At 48.6% G+C, this 19,632-nt stretch overlaps 1 protein-coding gene across 1 annotated transcript in view; it reads right to left on the reverse strand.

Annotated features, from left to right (window-relative positions):
* The window catches only part of TNK2 (tyrosine kinase non receptor 2), a 34,077-nt gene extending 17,471 nt beyond the window's left edge, over window positions 1-16,606 (reverse strand). Inside the window, 11 exon segments of the mRNA XM_043992884.1 lie at window positions 1,452-1,546; window positions 1,719-1,766; window positions 1,769-1,792; window positions 1,794-1,871; window positions 2,715-2,841; window positions 3,957-4,234; window positions 5,065-5,217; window positions 5,915-6,136; window positions 7,946-8,016; window positions 11,882-12,062; window positions 16,012-16,606. Coding sequence (XP_043848819.1) covers window positions 1,452-1,546; window positions 1,719-1,766; window positions 1,769-1,792; window positions 1,794-1,871; window positions 2,715-2,841; window positions 3,957-4,234; window positions 5,065-5,217; window positions 5,915-6,136; window positions 7,946-8,016; window positions 11,882-12,062; window positions 16,012-16,602 — 1,868 coding nt within the window. The 5' untranslated portion in view covers window positions 16,603-16,606.
* Between the last annotated feature and the right edge of the window lie 3,026 nt (window positions 16,607-19,632).

A 19,632-nucleotide genomic window follows, 5' to 3' on the forward strand; every position in this document is an offset into this window, starting at 1 on the left:
AACCCTGAACCTGCCCCTGCCCGAACCAGTTCCAACTTCCAAGGTATCAGATAACAGCAGGTGGGGCCTTCTCCTTTGGTAAGTATGCCTGCATTGCTGGGGCTGGAGGGAAGAGAAGCCAGTGACTCAGGAGGTACCTGGAGGCAGAGGCACGTGGGGGGTGGAGCTGTGGCAGTAACCCAGGGTCAGGGCTAGGGAGGGCCCCTCCTGGAAGCTGGAGGGGTGGGGACTGGTGAAGTAGGGGTGTGTGGGCGGTGGAAGAGTTGGTAGAGTCTGATCTGTTCATTGAGAGGGCATAGGAATGGGGGAATCAGAGAGGTGTCAGATGGATTTATATGTGTGGGACTGTGAGAATTAAAAGAGAAAGCAGGAGCAGCTAGGTGGCGCAGTGGATAGAGCACCGGCCCTGGAGTCAGGAGGACCTGAGTTCAAATCCTGCCTCAGACACTTACTAGCTGTGTGACCCTGGGCAAGTCACTTAACCCCAATTGCCTCACCAAAAAAAACCCAAAACAAAACAAAAAAAGAGAAAGAAATTAAGTGTTCTAGTTGTATTGGGGGAAGAAGGGGTGAGACAGATCATTCAGGAAACTGATGAGCAGAAAGATCTGTGAGATCAGTGGGAATCAATAGAAAGGGATCAGGTAGAGGCCAGCTGTGAGAGATGTTACCAGTAAGGGATTTGTCGACTTCTGTGTGCAGGTTAGGAGGGGTCTAAACTCCTTGGGTTTAAGTGTCAGAGGTAAGTCACAGGCTCATAGGGATCCTAGAGGCCTTACGGATAAGGAAACTTGAGGCAAACCGGATGAAGTGACTTGCCCACAGTCACACAGCTAGGAAGTGTCTCAGGCCAGATTTGATGCAAAATGAGTCTTCCTGACTCCAGGCCTGGTAATCTATCCACTGCACTACCTAGCTGCCCCATCATGGGGTCTATGGTGAGGCTAAAAAGTAATCCTCTCATTGTGCAGTTAAGGAAACAGCAGGCTACAGAGTTTCTGTGACTTCGGCTAAGTTCACACAGGCATTAAGCATTGTGACTCACCTTCCTGAGTTCAAATCTGGTCTCAGATACTTCCTAGCTGTGTGACCCTGGGCAAGTCACTTCACCCTGTTTGCCTCAGTTTCCTCATCTGTCAAATGGGAGGGTTGACCTGGCTGGCTTCTGAGATTCCTTCTGACTAGATCTATGAACTTCTCTATGTAATGAATGATGAAGTTTTAAAGAGGATAATTCAGGTGCCTTGGCCTCTGGGTTTGTACCCTGCCTCTTCTGACCCTTCAGCATCTAGCCCAGATAAGGACTATGGAGGCTGAGATTTCATCGAGTCCTCAGTCCTCTCTTCCCTTCACACAAAGCTCAGCCCAGGAGCAGAGCCGACTCTCTACTAGCCTCCAAAAACATGCCCAGATCCACCCAAATGCGGTCCAGGGACCATCCCGACCCATACCTTCCCTCGATGACTGTGATGACATCATTCATCTGGATTCGCAGTTTGTCTGGCTCCTCAAAGTCCTGAAGGGCCCTCATGTCTGTGGGCTGAGCCTGTGGGACAGTGGTCAAGAACGGGTCAATTCCACCCCTCGGCCTTCCTTTATGCCCACAGCAGAGAACATCACCCCAGCACCAGCCTCCTCCCCCAGCCCCGCCAGGGTTCCCAATGCATCCTCAGCTCCTCTTGTCCCAGGGTCAGATTCCGGTCTCCCATGCCCCTTACCTCCAGTAAGAAGTCTCGCAAGGCTACAAAGGTAGGTCCTGTCCTCGGGTTTTGTGGGCCCAGCACTGGACCATGGACATTGTATATATCCCGGGGACAGTCTTTCGGGTCGAGGCATGCCCTCTCTCCCTCCTTGTCAATCTTGTGCAAGATCTGAGGGGGGGAAGGGAAAGGTCTGTGTGCAACTAGAGACCCCCTCCTCCTTCCAGGCCCTCCATCCCTTCTCCCAACAAAAGGTTAACTTGGGGGCAGCTAGGTGGCGCAGTGGATAAGTACAGGCCCAGGATCAGGAGTACCTGAGTTCAAATCCGGCCTCAGGACACTTGACACTTACCAGCTGTGTGACCCTGGGCAAGTCACTTAACCCCCATTGCCCCACCAAAAACAAACAAAAAAAAAGAAAGAAAGAAAGAACAAAAGGTTAACTTGATCACTCCCTGCTTCAGTGAAGTGAAACCTATCTCTGGGGCCAGAGGAAATCCAGGCACAAGCTCTAAGCATAGGACTTGGGAGAAGTAGCCCAATACAACTTCCTGTTCCTCATCTTCTCATCATCAGCAATCCCTACCTGAAGACTAAGGTCACTCAGGCATAAAGAGTGAACAGGTGGGAAGGGAGGACAGCAAATATGGACCTAGCTTCTCAACTGCAGTGCCTTCACTTTCCTACTTATCCTGGATATAGCTGGCTTTGTATAATCTGTCGGTCATCTCCCCCGTTAAACTGTGAGTTCCTTGAGGGCAGGGACAGTCTTTTGCCTCTGTTTATATCCCCAGCACTTAGCAAAGTGACTGGAGAATTAACATTTACTGATTATGTAAAAGTTGTCCCCTGCCAATGAATCTGAAGTCCATTCCTCAATCCCCTCTCACTCAGTATCCAGGCATTCATCCCTACGAGACTAGACAAGGAATCCAGCTAACTGGAAAGATTGTTCCAGGTCCATTTTGTGAAGGCAAGAAGGCAAAAGGGAACACAATCAATTCAGACTCTCACCTGGCTTCCATTGAGGCCAATCCAGGGCTCTTGGCCATAGGTAAACATCTCCCACAGGGTCACTCCAAACATCCAGGTGTCGCTGGCATGGGAGAAAGTCCGGGTCTTCAGGCTCTCTGGGGCACACCTGGTGGAAGGTGTGAAAAAGTCACCAGAGAGGAAAAGTGAGCAGACCTGCTGGTCTTTTTGAACCAAGACTCCAGAGGGTGGGGAAGATAAGCCAAAAGGCCTATATTCAAAGGTAGGGGGGAGGTCATTCAGATTTCAGGAAGGAAGGGGTCAAAGGGCTACAGGCAAAGGACAGCTAAATTTTTAGTTGTGAGGGCCAGGGGCAAGATCCTGGGGCTTGGCATATCACTGTAGAGAAAAAAGCTGAAAAAAGCCTGAAGAACCACAACTGTTTTGACCTCACACCCAACCCACTAGAGACCCTTCAGGAGAAGTCCTCTGGGGGCTGAGTGGGCCCTAGGTGCAGTATCCTGAAACCTTCATTGTTTTTTGTGGGGGAAGAGAACCCACAATGTGGAAACCCAAGAAGACACCCTGAGGATATTAGCCCAGCAATTTTAAGTACTATATGAAGCATCCCTGATGCTGTATCTCTTAAGGACAGAGGTGGGGCTGGAATCCTACTCCAGACTAAGGAGGTCAAGTTCCTATGGCCCCCTCTGGATACCAGAGGCCCCAGGATGGGCAAATGATTACTTGGGAACGTTGCTACTCTAGATTAGGAAGAGTAAGGCAGGACAGGGATCAGATCAAGGCAATCCAGGGTAGGTACAGGGCTGGGACTTGGCAGAGGGTATGTAAAGTGGAAAAAAGAATTATACTTTATATATCAATATATTAAATATAATATATAATTATTCTTATAGCCAGCATTTATATTATACTTTAAGTTTTGCAAAGTGCTTTACATGCATTATCTCATTGGAGTCTAATAGCCCCACGAGGTAGATGCTATGATTCATCCATTTTACATATGTAGGAAACTGAGGCTGAGAACAGTTAAGTGACTTGCCCAGGGTCAGAGCTAGTAAGTATCTGAGGCAAGATTCAAAATGAGGTCTTCCTACTTCCAAGTCCAGCACTCTATCTCCTATGCCACCTGGCTGCCTAGAAAGGCAAGCAGGGAAAGGTGGGCAGGACAATCTCAGAGAGGCACCAAGACCAACCAAGCAGGACCAAGGGCCGTAACGGGGGAGCAGAAAGGGGGTGGGGAAGCACAGCTCCCTCCCTCACCAGGCAAAGGGAACCTTCCGGTGCTCTTGCATGACATAATGGTCGTCATTCTGGGGCAGGGCCCTCATCAATCCAAAGTCCCCGATCTTGACCAGGTCTCGGGTGGCCAGCAGCAGGTTCCGGGCGGCCAGGTCTCGGTGAATGAAACGTTTGGCCTCTAAATATCCCATCCCCTCGGCCACCTGCACAGCGTAGCGGCTCAGGGTCCCCAGGAGGAAGTGGCCCTGGTGCTTGCGCAGACGGTCCAGCAGAGATCCCAGGGGAGCGAGCTCTGTGACCTGGAGTGGCCCAGGAGCCAGGGGAAGGGTGAGTCAGAGAAAGACTGCCAGCCACGACCCCAGAGCCATCTGAACCCCTCCCTCCTATCCCCCACCCCCAGCAAGGACTCCCTGATGATCTATCCTCCTCAGTCATTTTCCAAAACTGTCCTGACACTCCAGTCTCAGTTTCCTCAGCTATAAAATGAGTTGGATGGACTAGACTATAGAGAGATTAGCTGACTTCCGAGGTCCCTTCCAGCTTGAAGTCTGGCCCCATCCCCTCGGCCTCAAAGGCTACCCACCCAGGCCTGCTCAGAGCTTTTCTTAATTAGAATGTAAGCTTCTTGAAGTTAGAGGTTATTTCATCTTTTGTATTTATAGCTACCAAACTTACTACAATACCTGGCAGATAATAGCTGCTTAATAAATGTTGGTTCATTCATTCACTCACTCACTCACTCACTCATTCATTCATTCATTCATTCATTCATTCATTCATTCATTCAGCAAGTTCAGGAAGGTTTAGATTAGAAACTCTGAGATTGCAAAATCAAGGCCTCAGAACTCCCACGGAGGCTTCGGGGGACATATCTCTGCCTCCAAAAGGGCTGTGGGAGAGTCATACAGAGAAATTCAGAGATTCATCAAAGGTGAAAATCCAGCGGGTTCCTTGGAATTATATACTATATCATTCTGGAAGATGGAATGAATGTCAGACTGTTCTACTTTTTCCTCGTTCTCCCCACCCCCTACTATAAAATCTGCAGCATTTTCATGGGGGAGGGAGAGCCTCTTTTTCTTCTCTGGCCCATGTTTCTCCTCTCCCGTGCCCACCAGGCCCCACTCACCATTTTCATGGGTGGGGTGAGGACCACCCCATAGAGACGGATTAGGTTCCGATGGTCCAAGGAGTGCATAGCATTGACCTCCCGGATGAAGTCGTCCATGGCCTCAGGCTGGCTCAGGACATCAGGCTTCAGGCATTTGACTGCCACACTCACCTGTCCGAGACAGAGGGATCACGGAGAGCTGGGACATGGGCCTCAGGGAAGGCAATAGTCATGAACAATCCTGGGTGGCCATCAGCCTTACAGTCATTTCTTGTCTAGTTAAATCTCAGCACAGGCCCCCAAAGTCACCATTTCCTGATTTTCCCCAATCCAGTGGTGTGCAGAAGAGAAAAGGCAAATACATATACTCTCTTCAGAGAAAGGGATGGAGAGAGTCACCATGTGGATAATCCTGCTCTCAACTCCCAGCTCAGGGACCTCTATCATCCCTGCTTGACCCTGGGTATAACCAAGAGGTTATTTTTTTTTTAAGGCAATTGAAGTTAAGTGACTTGCCCAGGGTCACACAGCTAGGAAGTGTCTGAGTCCAGATTTGAACTCAAGTCCTTCTGACTCCAGAGCCAGTGCTCTATCCACTGCACCACCCAGCTGCCCCTTAATTCAAAGGTTCTTAACTTTTGTGTATGTGATGGAATCCTCTACAGTCTGTAAGCCTATAGACCTCTTCTTGGAATAATGTCGTTAAACACATAAAATGCACAGATTACAAAAGAAATGAATTACATTGAAATAATGATATTTTTTTCCCATCCAAGTGCATGGACCCCAAGTTCAAACCCCTCTGTTCTCATTCTTTTCCTCTCTTCTCTGATCCTCCCAGGAAATGCAGAAGATAAACCCAGCTCACCTTCTTCCCGGAAGGAGCATCCCACTCCCCTCTCCGTACAACTCCAAAAGAACCATCTCCTAGCTTCTCGAACAAGCTCAGGTCTTTCTCCCCAATGAGACAAGTAAGGCTCTGCAGCGACCCCTCCCCAGCGGAGACCCCTGGGATGGGTGATGTCTTTCTGAAGGTATTCTGTGACTGGGGAGTGGAGAATTCTGCATCTAAGCGCTTGCCACTGAACACCTGGAGGACGGGAAAAAAGAGAGTCAGGGAGAAGCAAGAGCGTGTGGTCTGGACCGAAGCTGGAGCATGGCTCCGTGTTAGAGCTGGCTGCATCAGGACTCCTTACGGAATGTAGGGCCTCAGCTGGGCATGGGGATAAAGGGGGAAGGGAGTTAATGGAATGGGCCAGGCTGTCCAGAGCAGCTCTCTGCTCTTCCCTGGCCACTTAGCAGGCACTGAGTTGTCTACTGTCTGCAGCTACTTGTTTATGCCATCCCAGCAAGGAATCAGAGCCAGGAAAGATGCAGGGGCCTCCCTTGACCCTAACCCCTTCTCAAGCAGTGAGGGGCCCTCCCTACCTCCCCTTCTAATTTTAGCTTTGGCTCCTTCCCTCCAATAGCCACTTGGTGCTGCCTATCTCCAGCCCCCTCCCCAGGGAGTCACTCCGTCCCCTGTCCTGCCCAGGGGAGAAGATAATTTTAGTTTTGGAGGTTGGGAGTGTGTGTGTGTGTGAGTGAGTGTGAGAGAGAGAAGAGAAAGAATGTGTGTGCGCTCGCACGCTCGGGTATGGGGGGAATGCAGTGTTTCAAACACTCAGGATGGCCTATTAGGGCTGATATGGTATCTTGGAGCTGAGAGACTCAGAGAAGAAAACAAAAAGAAACAGGTTTAGGAAAGGAAGAAAGGGAGGGGCCAGGCTAAAGGTATCTGAGGACTGAATCTACAAGGACTAACCAGGGAAAGAAAAAATTATACCCCACCCCCCCACCCCCGCCAAAAAAAAAATAAAATGGAATCCCGGCAACATAGCCCTTCTTGCTCCTGAGTTAGCCCAGCTGGTGCACCCCAAGGTTCAGGCCTGCAGAGTGCCTCCCTCTGCAACAGTCCACCCCGTCATCCTCCCATTAGCTCCCATCCCACATTGGCCCAGTAAGGCCTCCTTGGGACTGGCAAGGCCACCAACACTAAAACCACTCAGATCCAAGAACGGAGGATGGCACCTGCCTTACTCCTGGGTTCTGGCTCCTCTTTAGTCCAGGGTTTAGGCCTAGTCCTCACTACTTCCCTTTTCACACAATCTTCTCTCCTCCTCTATTCTTCTCATTTCTCTCCTCAACCCCCTCCCTTCTCCCTTCAGTCTGGGCAGAAAGCCAGGGCAGCATCCACCAAAGGAGACCACGTGGCCTGGTGCAGCTGCCCCTTATCAGGCTCTCAAGTGGGTCCTTTGCTGCAGGGCCATCCAGGAAATTGCTGTTGCCAAATCCAGGAAAAGCACCCCCGATGCCACCCTTACCCCCTGGGACAGGGCCCACAGGACAGAGATAGGGAGGGAAGGCCAGAGAATGTTCTAATAGCAGAACACAGGCCTACACAAATTTCCTTTCTCACTGTCTTTTAGGACAACAAGCAAAAGGCCAAAGAATGAATGAATTCTAAGTTCAGCTAAGATGGCAGCCGGAGGGGGGCTGGGGGGGAGTTGGGGAGGAAGTAGTTAAGGGGATACATTTACTTAAGACAGAAGATACCTCAGGGACTAGACAAGAATAAAGGCACACAAAAAAAAAAAAAAAAAGGAAAGAAGCTGTTTTTAAGAAAAACATTACAGTGAAAACTCCCTAGATTCCTGAAATTGAGGGTGAGAATGGTGAATTGAGGGTGAGAATTGAAGGTGAGAACGCAAAAGGTCTACCCTGGGGTCATATGGTTCCTGCTGTACTTGATCGACTGACTCTTGCCATTGGGATGAAGAAAGAATGAGATTTCCGCTAAGGACTCTCCTCCCCCACCCCCACCCCCACCCCCTCCAATGCCACAGTCCAATCCACTCACCTTGCTCATCCAGGACTTCCGCTTACACATAGCTTTCCTTCGTTTCACGGCCTCCCACAGCCGCCGCTGACCTGCAAGGAGTCGACACAAGTGTCAGAGGACAAAGACACCCCAAGGGGTGGGGAAGGAGGGAAGGAGAATTGATTTCCTCTACCCCTTCTCTCTACCTTACCCAACAGCAAGGTGAGATTAGTAAGGTCTTTAGGCTTCATATCCCACAAAAATATTGCTATGCATAACCAAAATATAGTAAAAGAAAGGATTGGACAAGGAGTAGACTGGGACTTTCACCTCAAGGACCACAGTGGAACTACTGAAAATCCTTTAAGAGATGATGTGGGGGGCAGCTAGGTGGCGCAGTGGATAGAGCACCGGCCCTGGATTCAGGAGGACCTGAGTTCAAATCCGGCCTCAGACACTTAACACTTACTAGCTGTGTGACCCTGGGCAAGTCACTTAACCCCAATTGCCCCACCAAAAAAAAAAAAAAAAAGAGATGATGTGGGCCCAGGGATCTCAGTGATTTCCCCTTGGGAGCTGTCTTGTTTTATAAAAATGGTATAGAAAATGGTGGTAGAATAACCAATAATTTTATATGAGAGGAAAATAGACAAGAACATGTAACAGAAAGAACCAAAAGATGAAGCACTTTGAAATTATAATAACCAAGATTAGCTCCAGAGAAAAACTGAGAAAATGCACCTCTGTCTCTGATCTGCAGAAGTGGGGGACCATGAGTGTGGGATAGTGAATATGCTGTCAGACAAAATTAACTTATTGATTGGACTTTTTTAACCCCTTTTAAAAAATCTCTGTTATAAGGCATGGTTCAATGGGTAGGGCAGTGAGAGGGAATATATTCAGAAACTAAAATTACATAAAATCAAAAACTAACAATAAAAAGAAGGTATGTGTTTAAAGAACAGGAGACAGATAGGCTATGTGATTTGGCCAAAGTCATCCAGCTAGTAAGAAGAATCAGAATTAGAACCTAGGCCTCCTGACTTAACTATTAGTACTCAATCTACTACCCCATGCTGCCTCACTTAATAATAACAATAATACCATAATGTCAATTAAATCTGTTTAATCAAGTTTCAGATTTCACTTCACTTTTTTTTTTAAGTGAGGCAGTTGGGGTTAAGTGACTTGTCCAAGGTCACACAGCTAGTAAGTGTTAAGTGTCTGAGGCCAGATTTGAACTCAGGTACTCCTGACTCCAAGGCCGGTGCTCTATCCACTGTGCCACCTAGCTGCCCCATTTCACTTCACTTTTAAGACAAAGAAGTAAATTATTTTAAAAACAACTAATTAGGAAAATATATATATTTTAAAATCTCCCTCCTGGGGTATATCCTGAGGATGATGCACCTTCAGCTCAATCACCTACAGCAAGGGCTCAGTGACCCCCTGCACATATGCCAAGCAAAGCACGTGGACTGATTTTCTTTGGCACTCACACTAGAAGCCAACATGTCCTCTTCCCAGAATCTGCTACTGTCAGATTGAAGGATTACCAATTGGCTATCCTTTCCCTTCCTTCTTGAGAGTCAGCCTCAATCACATAGCAGTTCTTTGCTCCCACCCTTCCCAAACCCTAGACACACCTACACACTATACACTACACACACACACACACACACACACACACACACCTACACCCCTACACACATCACACACACACATACATAAAGCCGTTTAAGAGCTTGAATCAAAGAAAGGTATGATTATAACACACTTGAAAAAGGCAGAGTATGAAATAGGCTAATGAATCTTAGGGAATGCAAACCATATATTTTAATTGACAAAACCACTCCATTCTGGACAACACATATGTTTGACACTGAGTTTTTAGTTTTGCACAGCAAGCACATTCACCACAAACCAACCAAAGACACATACTATGTGCAAAGGGACCAAGCTTGGTGCAATAACTCTGGAAGGTCCTTATGTGAAAGAGGGATTAAATTTAGTTTCTTTGATTCAATTCAATTTATTAAACAACTACTATGAGGGAAAGCAGATAGAGTGCCAGGCCTAGAGTCAAGAAAATTCCTTTTCCTGAGTTCAAATCTGGCCTCAGACACTTACTAGCCATGTGACCCTGGGCAAGTCATTTAACGGTGTTTGCCTTAGTTTTCTCATATGTAAAATGAGTCAGAGAAGGAAATGACAAACCGATCCAGTATCTTTGCCAAAGAAGACCCCAAATGGGATCATGAAAAGTCAGACACAACTGAAAATGACTCGACAATGTACCAGACACAGTGCTGAACACTAAGGCTACAAAAAGCAGTAATCTGACGCAAGAGGACAGAGATAGGACAAGGAGTTGGGGGGGTTGTAGAGCAGCATACCTCAACTTGAAGTAAGGATAGACATCCTAACAATGAAAGCTGACCCAGAGGAGAACCTGCTTCCTTGGGAGAGAATGGGTTTCTTTCCCTAAGAAATGCAAGCTGGATGATCCTGTGATGGGATGTGATTTAAACACATATATCTCCTCATCTCTTGGGTGACAATGAGATTGTTTCTGCAGCCAGAACTACTGGATGGTTTGACTCCAGCCATCTGACCCGAGATATCCTATTAACCCAAGGCTACTATAAATCAGTTATACTCAGTCATGTACCTGCATAAGTAGGGGCTGGTCATCATGACCTCTAAAGACTCTCCCAATTTTGTGACTCTTTTATCTATAAGGACCTCACCGCAAGCAGATGGGCTGTCTCCCTTAGCCAAGTCAATAAACATTTATTAAGTGCCTATTATAAGCCAGGCACTGTACTAAAGCACTAGGGATGCAAAGAGAGGCAAAAAACAGCCCCAAGAGGCCGGTTGTCTAATGGTAGACACATACCATGCAAACACCTATGGACAAACAAGATATACACAAAATTGGCAGTAATCAACAGGGGGGCATTTTTATAGGGATGGAGAAAGGAATCCTGTACAAGGTAGAATTTTAGCTGGGACTTGTAGGAAACCAGGGAGGCCCAGGAGGTGGAGCTAGGAGAGAGAACATTCCATACACAAGGGAAAGCCAGTGGAAATGCCTGGAGTCAGGGGATAGGGCATCAGGTGCAAGGAACAGCAAGGCAGCCATTGTCACTGGATCACATAAAGTCTAAGAAGATTGGAAAGGCAGGAAGGGGCCAGGTTCTGAAGAGCTTTAAAAGCCAAAGAGAAGATCTTATATCTGATCTCTGAGGTAACATGGAGCCATTAGGGTTAACTGAAGGGGGGATTTGGGCACTGGGAGTGACCTGAGCCTTTGGAAGATTAATATGATGGCTGATTAGAGCATGGACTGGAGTGTGGAGAGACCTGAGGTAGGGAGAACAACCAGAAGGCTACTGCGCTATTCCAGGTGTGAGGGGATGAGGGCCTGTGCCAGGGTGGTGGCAATGCTAAATTAGGAAAGGGGCATTCTAAACCCCTATTAGAATGTAAGCCCATGGGGGCAGCTAGGTGGCACAGTGGATAGAGCACTGGCCCTGGATTCAGGAGGACCTGAGTTCAAATCCGGTCTCAGACACCTGACACTTACTAGGTGTGTGGCCCTGGGCAAGTCACTTAACCCTCATTGCCCTGCAAAAAAAAATAAAAATAATGTAAGCCCCCTGTAGGCAGGTGTCTTCACTGTATCCTTCGTGCCAAATACAGCACCTGGCCCATAGAAGGATGCTTAACAAGTGCTTGAACGGTTGGTTAATTAAGCCAGCCCAGGAACCTAGTTTCTCCAGGGTAGTGCTGACTGAGTTCCCAGTCAAATAGTTGTCCTCTAAGACATCATGATCTCTTGCCTACACCAAAGAGCAAATAGAGGGGAGCCAGTCCTGAGGGTAAAGGAGGTCAGAGGGCAAGTGGGGAATGTGACCAGAGAATGAAAAACAAGCCAAGGTCGAGAACAAAGAGCAGTGTGTCTCTACATACCGGGTCGGCCCATGCCAATCTTCTCCAGGTCTTCATTCTTGACATATTCAAAGTGGGACAGACGGGTGATGTTGAGGTCATCTCGGAGACGAAGGAAGTACTGCTGCAACTGTACCTCAGCCAACAGCTCAAGCAACCAACCAGTGCCCTCCTCTGCCTGCATACTGCTTCCTTCCAGTCTCTGTGGGGAAGGAGAGCAAGGATCAGGACCAAGGAAGGCTCAAGAAGAAAGGAGGAAGGGGCAGCTAGGTGGCGCAGTAGATAGAGCACTGGCCCTAGAGTCAGGAGGACCTGAGTTCAAATCCGACCTCAGACACTTGACACTTAACTAGCTGTGTGACCCTGGGCAAATCACTTAACCCCAATTGCCTCACCAAAAAAAAAAGAAGAAGAAAGGAGGAGCAGGGGAAAATGTTAAGGATTCTCTCCCCACCCTAACCCCTCTGGCTCATCAAATGACCTGGCAATGCCACATGGGCACTAAAGGGGCAAAGCCAAGTCTAAATGTTGGCAGTCCTAGGGAGCTGGAGGGCTACATGTCACCCTTCATCTCCACATCCCCAAACACAATAGCTTTCTAGAGGAACCTGCAAACAAGGGCCCTTTTCTCTTCCAAGCTAGAGAAGTGTCTTCACCTGTCTTCCTAGGTCCACTCCTCCTCCAAGAGAAGCTAAGAAACTCTGATTCACTAGTACCTACTTCCAGTGCCCTAAGAGGGATAACTCTCTAACTATCTCACTACTAATTTTGTCTTTTATCAATTGCCACCTTTCCAAACTCAAGCATCTTCCTCCTCGTACAGAACCTAGGAAGACCTAACCCAGGCCTGTGGGAGCAGGAAAGGTGACTGACTTCCTTCCTAGTTCTTGATTATTCAAGAGGATCTTCCCAGTTTCCTACAGGAGAAATGCAGCAAGTCCCTGATTTTCAGTGGGAGGAGGGTTATCTCTTTGCTACATACAAACTGTACTCCCCTAAGTCACTTTCCTACTCTACTTTGAGAATGACATTTCTCACACCAGATGGAGGAATGTGAGAATAAAGGTTGGGGAAGCCAAGCCATTCCCTAAGGCCAATGTATTCACAAGGAGGGAAGCTTAACCCTCTAGTACCGATCATCTCAGAGTATCAGCACAACCTTGTGCATGATTCGAGCTACCCAAGATAAAAACCAGCCCGTGACATCATACATCAGGAAGGAGCACCTGGCTCCTGTGAGAAAATACTGGACCATTCGGTCAGGTACTGGTCAGCTGGCAATAATGAAAACTGACATTAATATAATACTTTAGGGGGCAGCTAGGTGGCACAGTGGATAGAGCACCGGCCCTGGATTCAGGAGTACCTGAGTTCAAATCCAGCCTCAGACACTTAACACTAGCTGTGTGACCCTGGGCAAGTCACTTAACCCCAATTGCCTCACTTAAAAAAAAATAATATAATACTTTAAGGTTTACAGAGCACTTCGCATGCATCAGCTCACTGGATGATTATATCCAGTTTATCATGTACATCCATTTTATAGATGTGGAACATATTGCTTCTGTGCTTCTATGAATGAACATCAGCCCATGTCCATCAGCCCTGGACCTCCCGAGTTCCTAACCTTCCCACCAACACTGTTCCCTCTCTCCGAAGTTTCAAATGTTCCCAAAATGATACAATAAAGAGTCTTGGAATACCAGCAAGGAGACTTGGCTTCTAATTCCACTTGTGCCACTAATTTGATGTGCACCTTTGATGGGAAAGTCACTTTAAATTTTTATATTCTTTGATCCAGCTATCTCACTATTTCACATAGTACCCTCAGGAGATCAAAAGACAGAAAGGTCCCACATACACCCAAATCTTCACAGCACCCCCTTTGTGTGACAGCAGGACAAAACAAAACCTGGAAACAAATCAGACATTCATTGATCGAGGAACGGCTGAACAAACTATGATATATGAATAAAATGGAAAACTATTGGGTTATAAGCAAAGAATTCAAGGAACTCTTAGACCCATGGTAAGATCTTATGACCTTACAAAACAAAAAAACAAAACAAAATCAAAAAAAGTGCAACAAGGGGCAGCTAGGTGGCGCAGTGGATAGAGCACCAGCCCTGGATTCAGGAGGTCCTGAGTTCAAATCCAGCCTCAGATGCTTAACAATTACTAGCTGTGTGACCCTGGGCAAGTCACTTAACCCCAATTGCCTCACCAAAAAAAAAAAAAGTGCAACAAAACAAAAAACAAAACAAAATCAAGATCTTATGACCTTATCCAAAGCAAGGACAGAAGAGATAAGAGAAAATACTAAGATAATTGTACAAAATAATGTTAAATTATAAAATATACATAAATTACATGTTACATATATTGTGCATTAAATTATTATATGCATGACATTATGTTACATTAATTACATACTAAACCATATTAAATAAACTACTTATACAATATGAAAAAGAAAACCACTAAAAGGCAGCTGAATTCAGATCTAGAGAAGAGATAAAACATACTTCTTTGAGTAGAGAGAGGAGGTACTAATGGGGTGGAGTGTTGCAAACACTATCAGCAGCTGGCTTTGTTTAAAGGTTTTTCTTTTTGGGGGGAGGGGGAGGGAGTCATTCTTTGGGAAATGGTTGACATAAAAGAGCAAATGGTACCAATAAAATATCTGAGAAGAGTCACTTCATTTCCAAGTAGAATCCTCAGTTTTCTCCTCTCAAATCAGGGCACTGACTAGGTAATCTCTAAACTCTCAGCTCTTACGTTCTTTGATTCCACGATGGCTAATGTTCCCGTCATCTCCGTCTGTTCCTCATAGCAAAGCGATTAGGGAACAGCCAGACTCCCCTGGTCCGATCTCCAGGTCTGCCGTGTTCCCAGCTGCTAAGAGATACAGCACCACCCCCCCAACCCAGAGCCCTCCCAGGCTCCCTGTTCCCACAGACCCTGATAATGTAGCTCTCTTTGGGGATAGAGGCTAGAATCAAGGAAGACAGCAGCCGCTGAGAAAGACTACAAAACCTTGGTCAGAGGCCAAAGGTGATACTGCTTTCAATCAGTCAATCAATAAGCATTAATTAATCAATTACTATGTGACAAACACTACACTAAGCTCTGGGGATACAAAGAAAGGCAAAAAACCCCAAACAAACAAACAAAACAAAACAAACAACAACAACAAACTCCACCATCCCTGCCCTGCAAAAGCACACATTGTAATAGGGGAGACAACATGCAAACAACTATGTTATTCAAGATGATACAGAATAGACAGAAAATGAAGGCAGCTAAGTGGCTCAGCTGGCCTGGAGTCAGACCTGACCGAATTCAAATTCAGGCTCACCCTCACTAGCTGTGTGAGTTACTCAACCTCTCTGCCTGCCTTAATCCAATGGAGAAGGAAATGGCAAATCACTCCAAAATTTTTGCCAAGAAAACCCCATATGGTGCCACAAAGAGTCAGGCACAACTGAATGACTAGACAAGAGGCGGATGGTAATCTCGGAGAAGCACCAGCAGTAGGGTGAACATGGAAAAGCCTCTTGCAGAAGGTTGTATTAAGTCTTAGAAGGAAGACAGTTCAAGTCTCCCCTGATGAAGCTAGGAGAGCAGGACAAGGCAGCCCAGAACAACTTCTAAATCTCAATGGAGGGAAACTACATGGAAGTGTTGGAGAAAAGGACAAGAATTCTAGGGTAAAAAGGGTCTGTTGAAGAAAGAGAACATCCCCACTCCCTGAAAACTCACACTTTCATGAGATCTTAGAAGAAATATGTAAATATATCTATGGGTACATATACTCATGCAAAGCATACTATATATGTGTGTGTATATACATGCATACACACACACACATATATACCTATCTACACACAAACCCACACACACCCCCACCTCTTTCTAATAACACACTCCAACCCTGACCCCCATGACCACTGAGGAAAACCAATACTGATTGGAGGGGTTAGGAGAAAAGGGGTTTGGGGGCAAGAAGCCCCTCAGATCAGAGTCCTCATCCCCCCCCCAACTGACACTGGAACCGAGAATTTCCAAGTCCTTTCTTCTTGGCCAACACCCAAAGGCTATATACAATCGGGGAGAGGACTCCCACTTTCCCAGATGTCCCCTCCACTCACTGTGTAAAGGCGTAGTCGAAGCCGAGTCAGGAAAGGGAAGGAAAACTCCAGACCAGGGAACCGGCGAAGCATCTCTGAGGCTGGCCCTGACCCCCTCACCCTCCAAAAAAGCAAGTGCTTTGTGAGGAGGTCACTGGGACTCCAGGACCCTGAGCTGAGGAGAGCTGCAAGATGTGGGAGCCTCCTGGCTCTCAAGCCCAGGGCTCTCCACCAAAGACTCCCAACATTCCCCCCTCCAGAAGTCACTTCACAGGAGGGTGGGTGTGCTGTTCTTCCCTCTTGCTGCTCCAGCACTCTTCCAGGGCCCTCTCGGGAAGAGAGCTGGTCAGCTGGCTGTCCCTGGGTCTCTGTCTCTCCCACCACCCAGCTCAGTAGACACAGCTCCAGCCCCCACTCCTCCGTAGCTCCCCTCCCAGACTGAGTAGCTCTGGCATTGGCTGAGAAAGGACCTCTCTGAACTGTAGCCAAGAGGGCAGTGGGAATGTGGGGGGGGTGGGGCAGAGGAGAGTGTGTGCTTCCTCTGGACCTCCCAGTCACCCATGCCCCCCCTTCTCTCACTGTACACAAGGCCCCCTGTCTCCTGCCTCCCATCCCAGCCCCCACTCTTCCAGACAACCCCTTAGATGGGGGTGGGGACAACGGGGGGGGGGGGAGGGGCAGTGTCAGGTCCCAGAGGAACTAAATCAGTTCCATGGGTGAGTAGCCCTGAGGCCGAGAACTCCATGGCCCCTTTCCCAGGCTCCAAGCTTCAGGTAACACCCCTTCCCTCAAGGCAGGCTCCTCAGAGACCCTTCTATCCCCTTTGCCCCCAAGCTTAGTTGTGTGGCTCCTGGCTCAGACCCCATGTGTCCCCGTTGCCCTGGTGCCCGACGGAAATAGGGGATTGGCAGCCAGCCAGGAGGCAGAGCTGGGACAGCCCAGTCAAGAGATGAGGTGGGGGTGGGGGAACAAGGGGACTTCTCCTTCCCCTCCTCAAGAGGGGAACCCTGTCTTCAGCTCACAACCCCCAGATTCCTTCACCAAACTAGCCAGTACAAGTTGTACAAACATCCTCTTCCCCTGCCACACATACCCTGTCTGGTCACTTCTGTCATCCCCCCCCCCTCCAAAACCTCCCCCCATTAGTGTCATGGCACAAACACCTCCAGGCTTCTCAATCCTCTCCGCTGGCCTGCCTGCCTGCCCCCCAGCTCAAAGATGGGACTAAGAGATGCTCCCACCCCCTACTCGACTCCCTCCAGACACACCTGACAGCTGCAGGAAGAATTCTCCAACCCCCCTCCAGCTCCCCACTCCCTCTTAGTCAGTCCCAGAGAGCCCCTCTTGAATGTAACACACAAGTCCCTTGTCCCAGCCCAGCTGGTTAACAGCTGTAAGGGACACCAGCTGGCTGGGAAAGGCAGGCTGGGAGGGAAGGGTCTGGTGACTCTGGATCCTTTGGTCCTCGCTTGCTGGGGTTTCTCCTCTGACAGTGCCCCTCAAAGTGGTGGATAACACTTCTCTGTGCCTCTCTCCTCTCCTTCAGCTCTACCTTTCCCATCCATCTTGAGAAAAGTTCCCTTCACCTAGTCCCCACCACTCACCATTCAAGGCTTCTTTCAGTTCCAATCTAACCCTCAAAGCACATAGTTACTCTGGGTCAGGCATTGGTGGAGGTGGAGGGTGGATAGGAGTGACAGGGAAGAGTCATGCTTGATCCCTCCTCCAGCAAAGGAGTTACCAACTTCTAACCTGGTCCCCAAAAGCTGCCCGGTTTGTCCCCAACCCCAGGGATTTCTGGGTCAGTGCTAGAGATGGGCAGGCTGGCCAAGAAAAGGTTAAGTCTGGATCAGAAGCAGAAACCAACTTTGCTTCCCAACACCTAGGGAAGGTGGGAGTGAGCCTGGGTCTAGTTCACTGCTATCCTTCTCAAAGGCACGCCTAGGCCCATAAATCCTAAACTCGGGTCCACAGAGAGGGCTTAGAATTCCCCCCAAACCCCAGCCTCCCTTTTCCTTGTAAGAGCAGTGTTCTATCTACTTTCTCCAGGTGGCCACTGCCCCCTGCAGGCTCGAGAAGAAAACACCATCCCAGCATTCTCCAAGGGGAGAAGGGAGATTGAGTCGCTTCAATTGCCTTGTAGTGAAAGCCCATCCATCTATTCAGGATAGAAGGGAGAAATGCCCTTCCAAATGGGCCTACATGGAAGCTCTGATCCCACCCTGTCTCCACCATTCTGCTATGGGGAGCTGCAAAATGACAAAACCAACTACCCCTACGGCTGGCGCATGCAGGTGAGGTAACAGAGGCATGGTGTGGGCACACCTAGCTCCCCTCCCCCATGCAGCTCCCCTTACCTCCTTGCCCATTTGAAATCCCCAGGACGGCCCTACCATCACCAAGGAAGTACTGATTTCTCACTTCTGAGGGGCACAGATACACTGCCCTCACATGCCTCCCAAGAAAGGGAGGGATGAGAAGAAAGGGCATACCTGCCGAATTCTGCCCATTTCTCTCCTCCCCGCCCCTCCTCCACACCAGCCAACCAATGAGAGTTGGGTTTATCCCCAGCGGTGCCCAAATGTCAGGGGAGGGGTGAGCTTCTGATCCCAAGGTCCAGGGAGGAGGTAAATAGTACCAGGACAGAGGGGAGGCTGAAGCCCATCCGTCTGGTGTGGCCTGGGTGGTCCCCGATCCTCCCCTCTTTCCCCTCCCCATTCTGCCACTGGCACCTTCACTACTTAAAGCTCCCCTGTGAGCAGGACCCCATTTCCTCCCTTTCCTCCCCCATTATCCCTAAAGAAGCCACAATCCCGATGAGAACAGTCAGGGGCTCCCTGGGCCTCGGCCCAGGGGGTGCTCTCCCTCCTTTTCCCTCTTTCCCCTTCTCACCTTCAGGCCCCAAATCCCACCACCCATCTGGAAAGGAGGCACTCCGGGCAGCCAGCAGGGCTGCCGACGATGCCCAGCCCACCTGGGGAGGATGGGTTTGCTTCCTCACCGTCCTGTCTGTCCCCTCCCCCCTCTTTCCCAGCTTCCATTCGGCTGCTGGCGACACAGCCTCGCCAGTGCTCATGCTCCCATCCAGACCAATGGGCCCTCCCCCACCGCTAGCTCTCAGCTTAGGAAGAGGAGAGAGCCTCAGACCTGAAGTGGGCAAAGACCCAGAGAGTGGGCAATGACCCTCTAGAAGAGAGGTTCCGTTAGCCTTTCTGTATGTCATGGACTCCTTTGGAAGACTGGAGAAACCTATGGATCCTTCTTAGAATGATGCTTTTACACACAGAAAGTAAAACACCTTCGATTAACAAAGGAAACTAATGGTTAGCAAAAAGAAAGATGCTCAATTTTCCCCCTATCCAACAAGGTCATAGATCCCCTATAACCTGTCCAAGGATCCCAAATAAAGAATTCTTACCCTACGAGGTCTCACCACTACCCACTAAGACCGGGTACCCCCCAGTCACAGCCCCTTTCCCCCAGCTTCACAAAGAAGCCCCAGTCTGCAGGGATCTCAGACCTTGCCAAAACCTCAAGGGATTAAAGGCCCCCTATGAATGAGGGCTCAGCTGGGTCCTGAGGATACCACCTATCATCTGGTCAGAAGAAATTCTCCCGTTCTATCTCCCCTTCATGGCCACA

The sequence above is a fragment of the Dromiciops gliroides genome, chromosome 3 (assembly GCF_019393635.1).
Source record: "Dromiciops gliroides isolate mDroGli1 chromosome 3, mDroGli1.pri, whole genome shotgun sequence".
Classification (NCBI taxonomy): domain Eukaryota; kingdom Metazoa; phylum Chordata; class Mammalia; order Microbiotheria; family Microbiotheriidae; genus Dromiciops; species Dromiciops gliroides.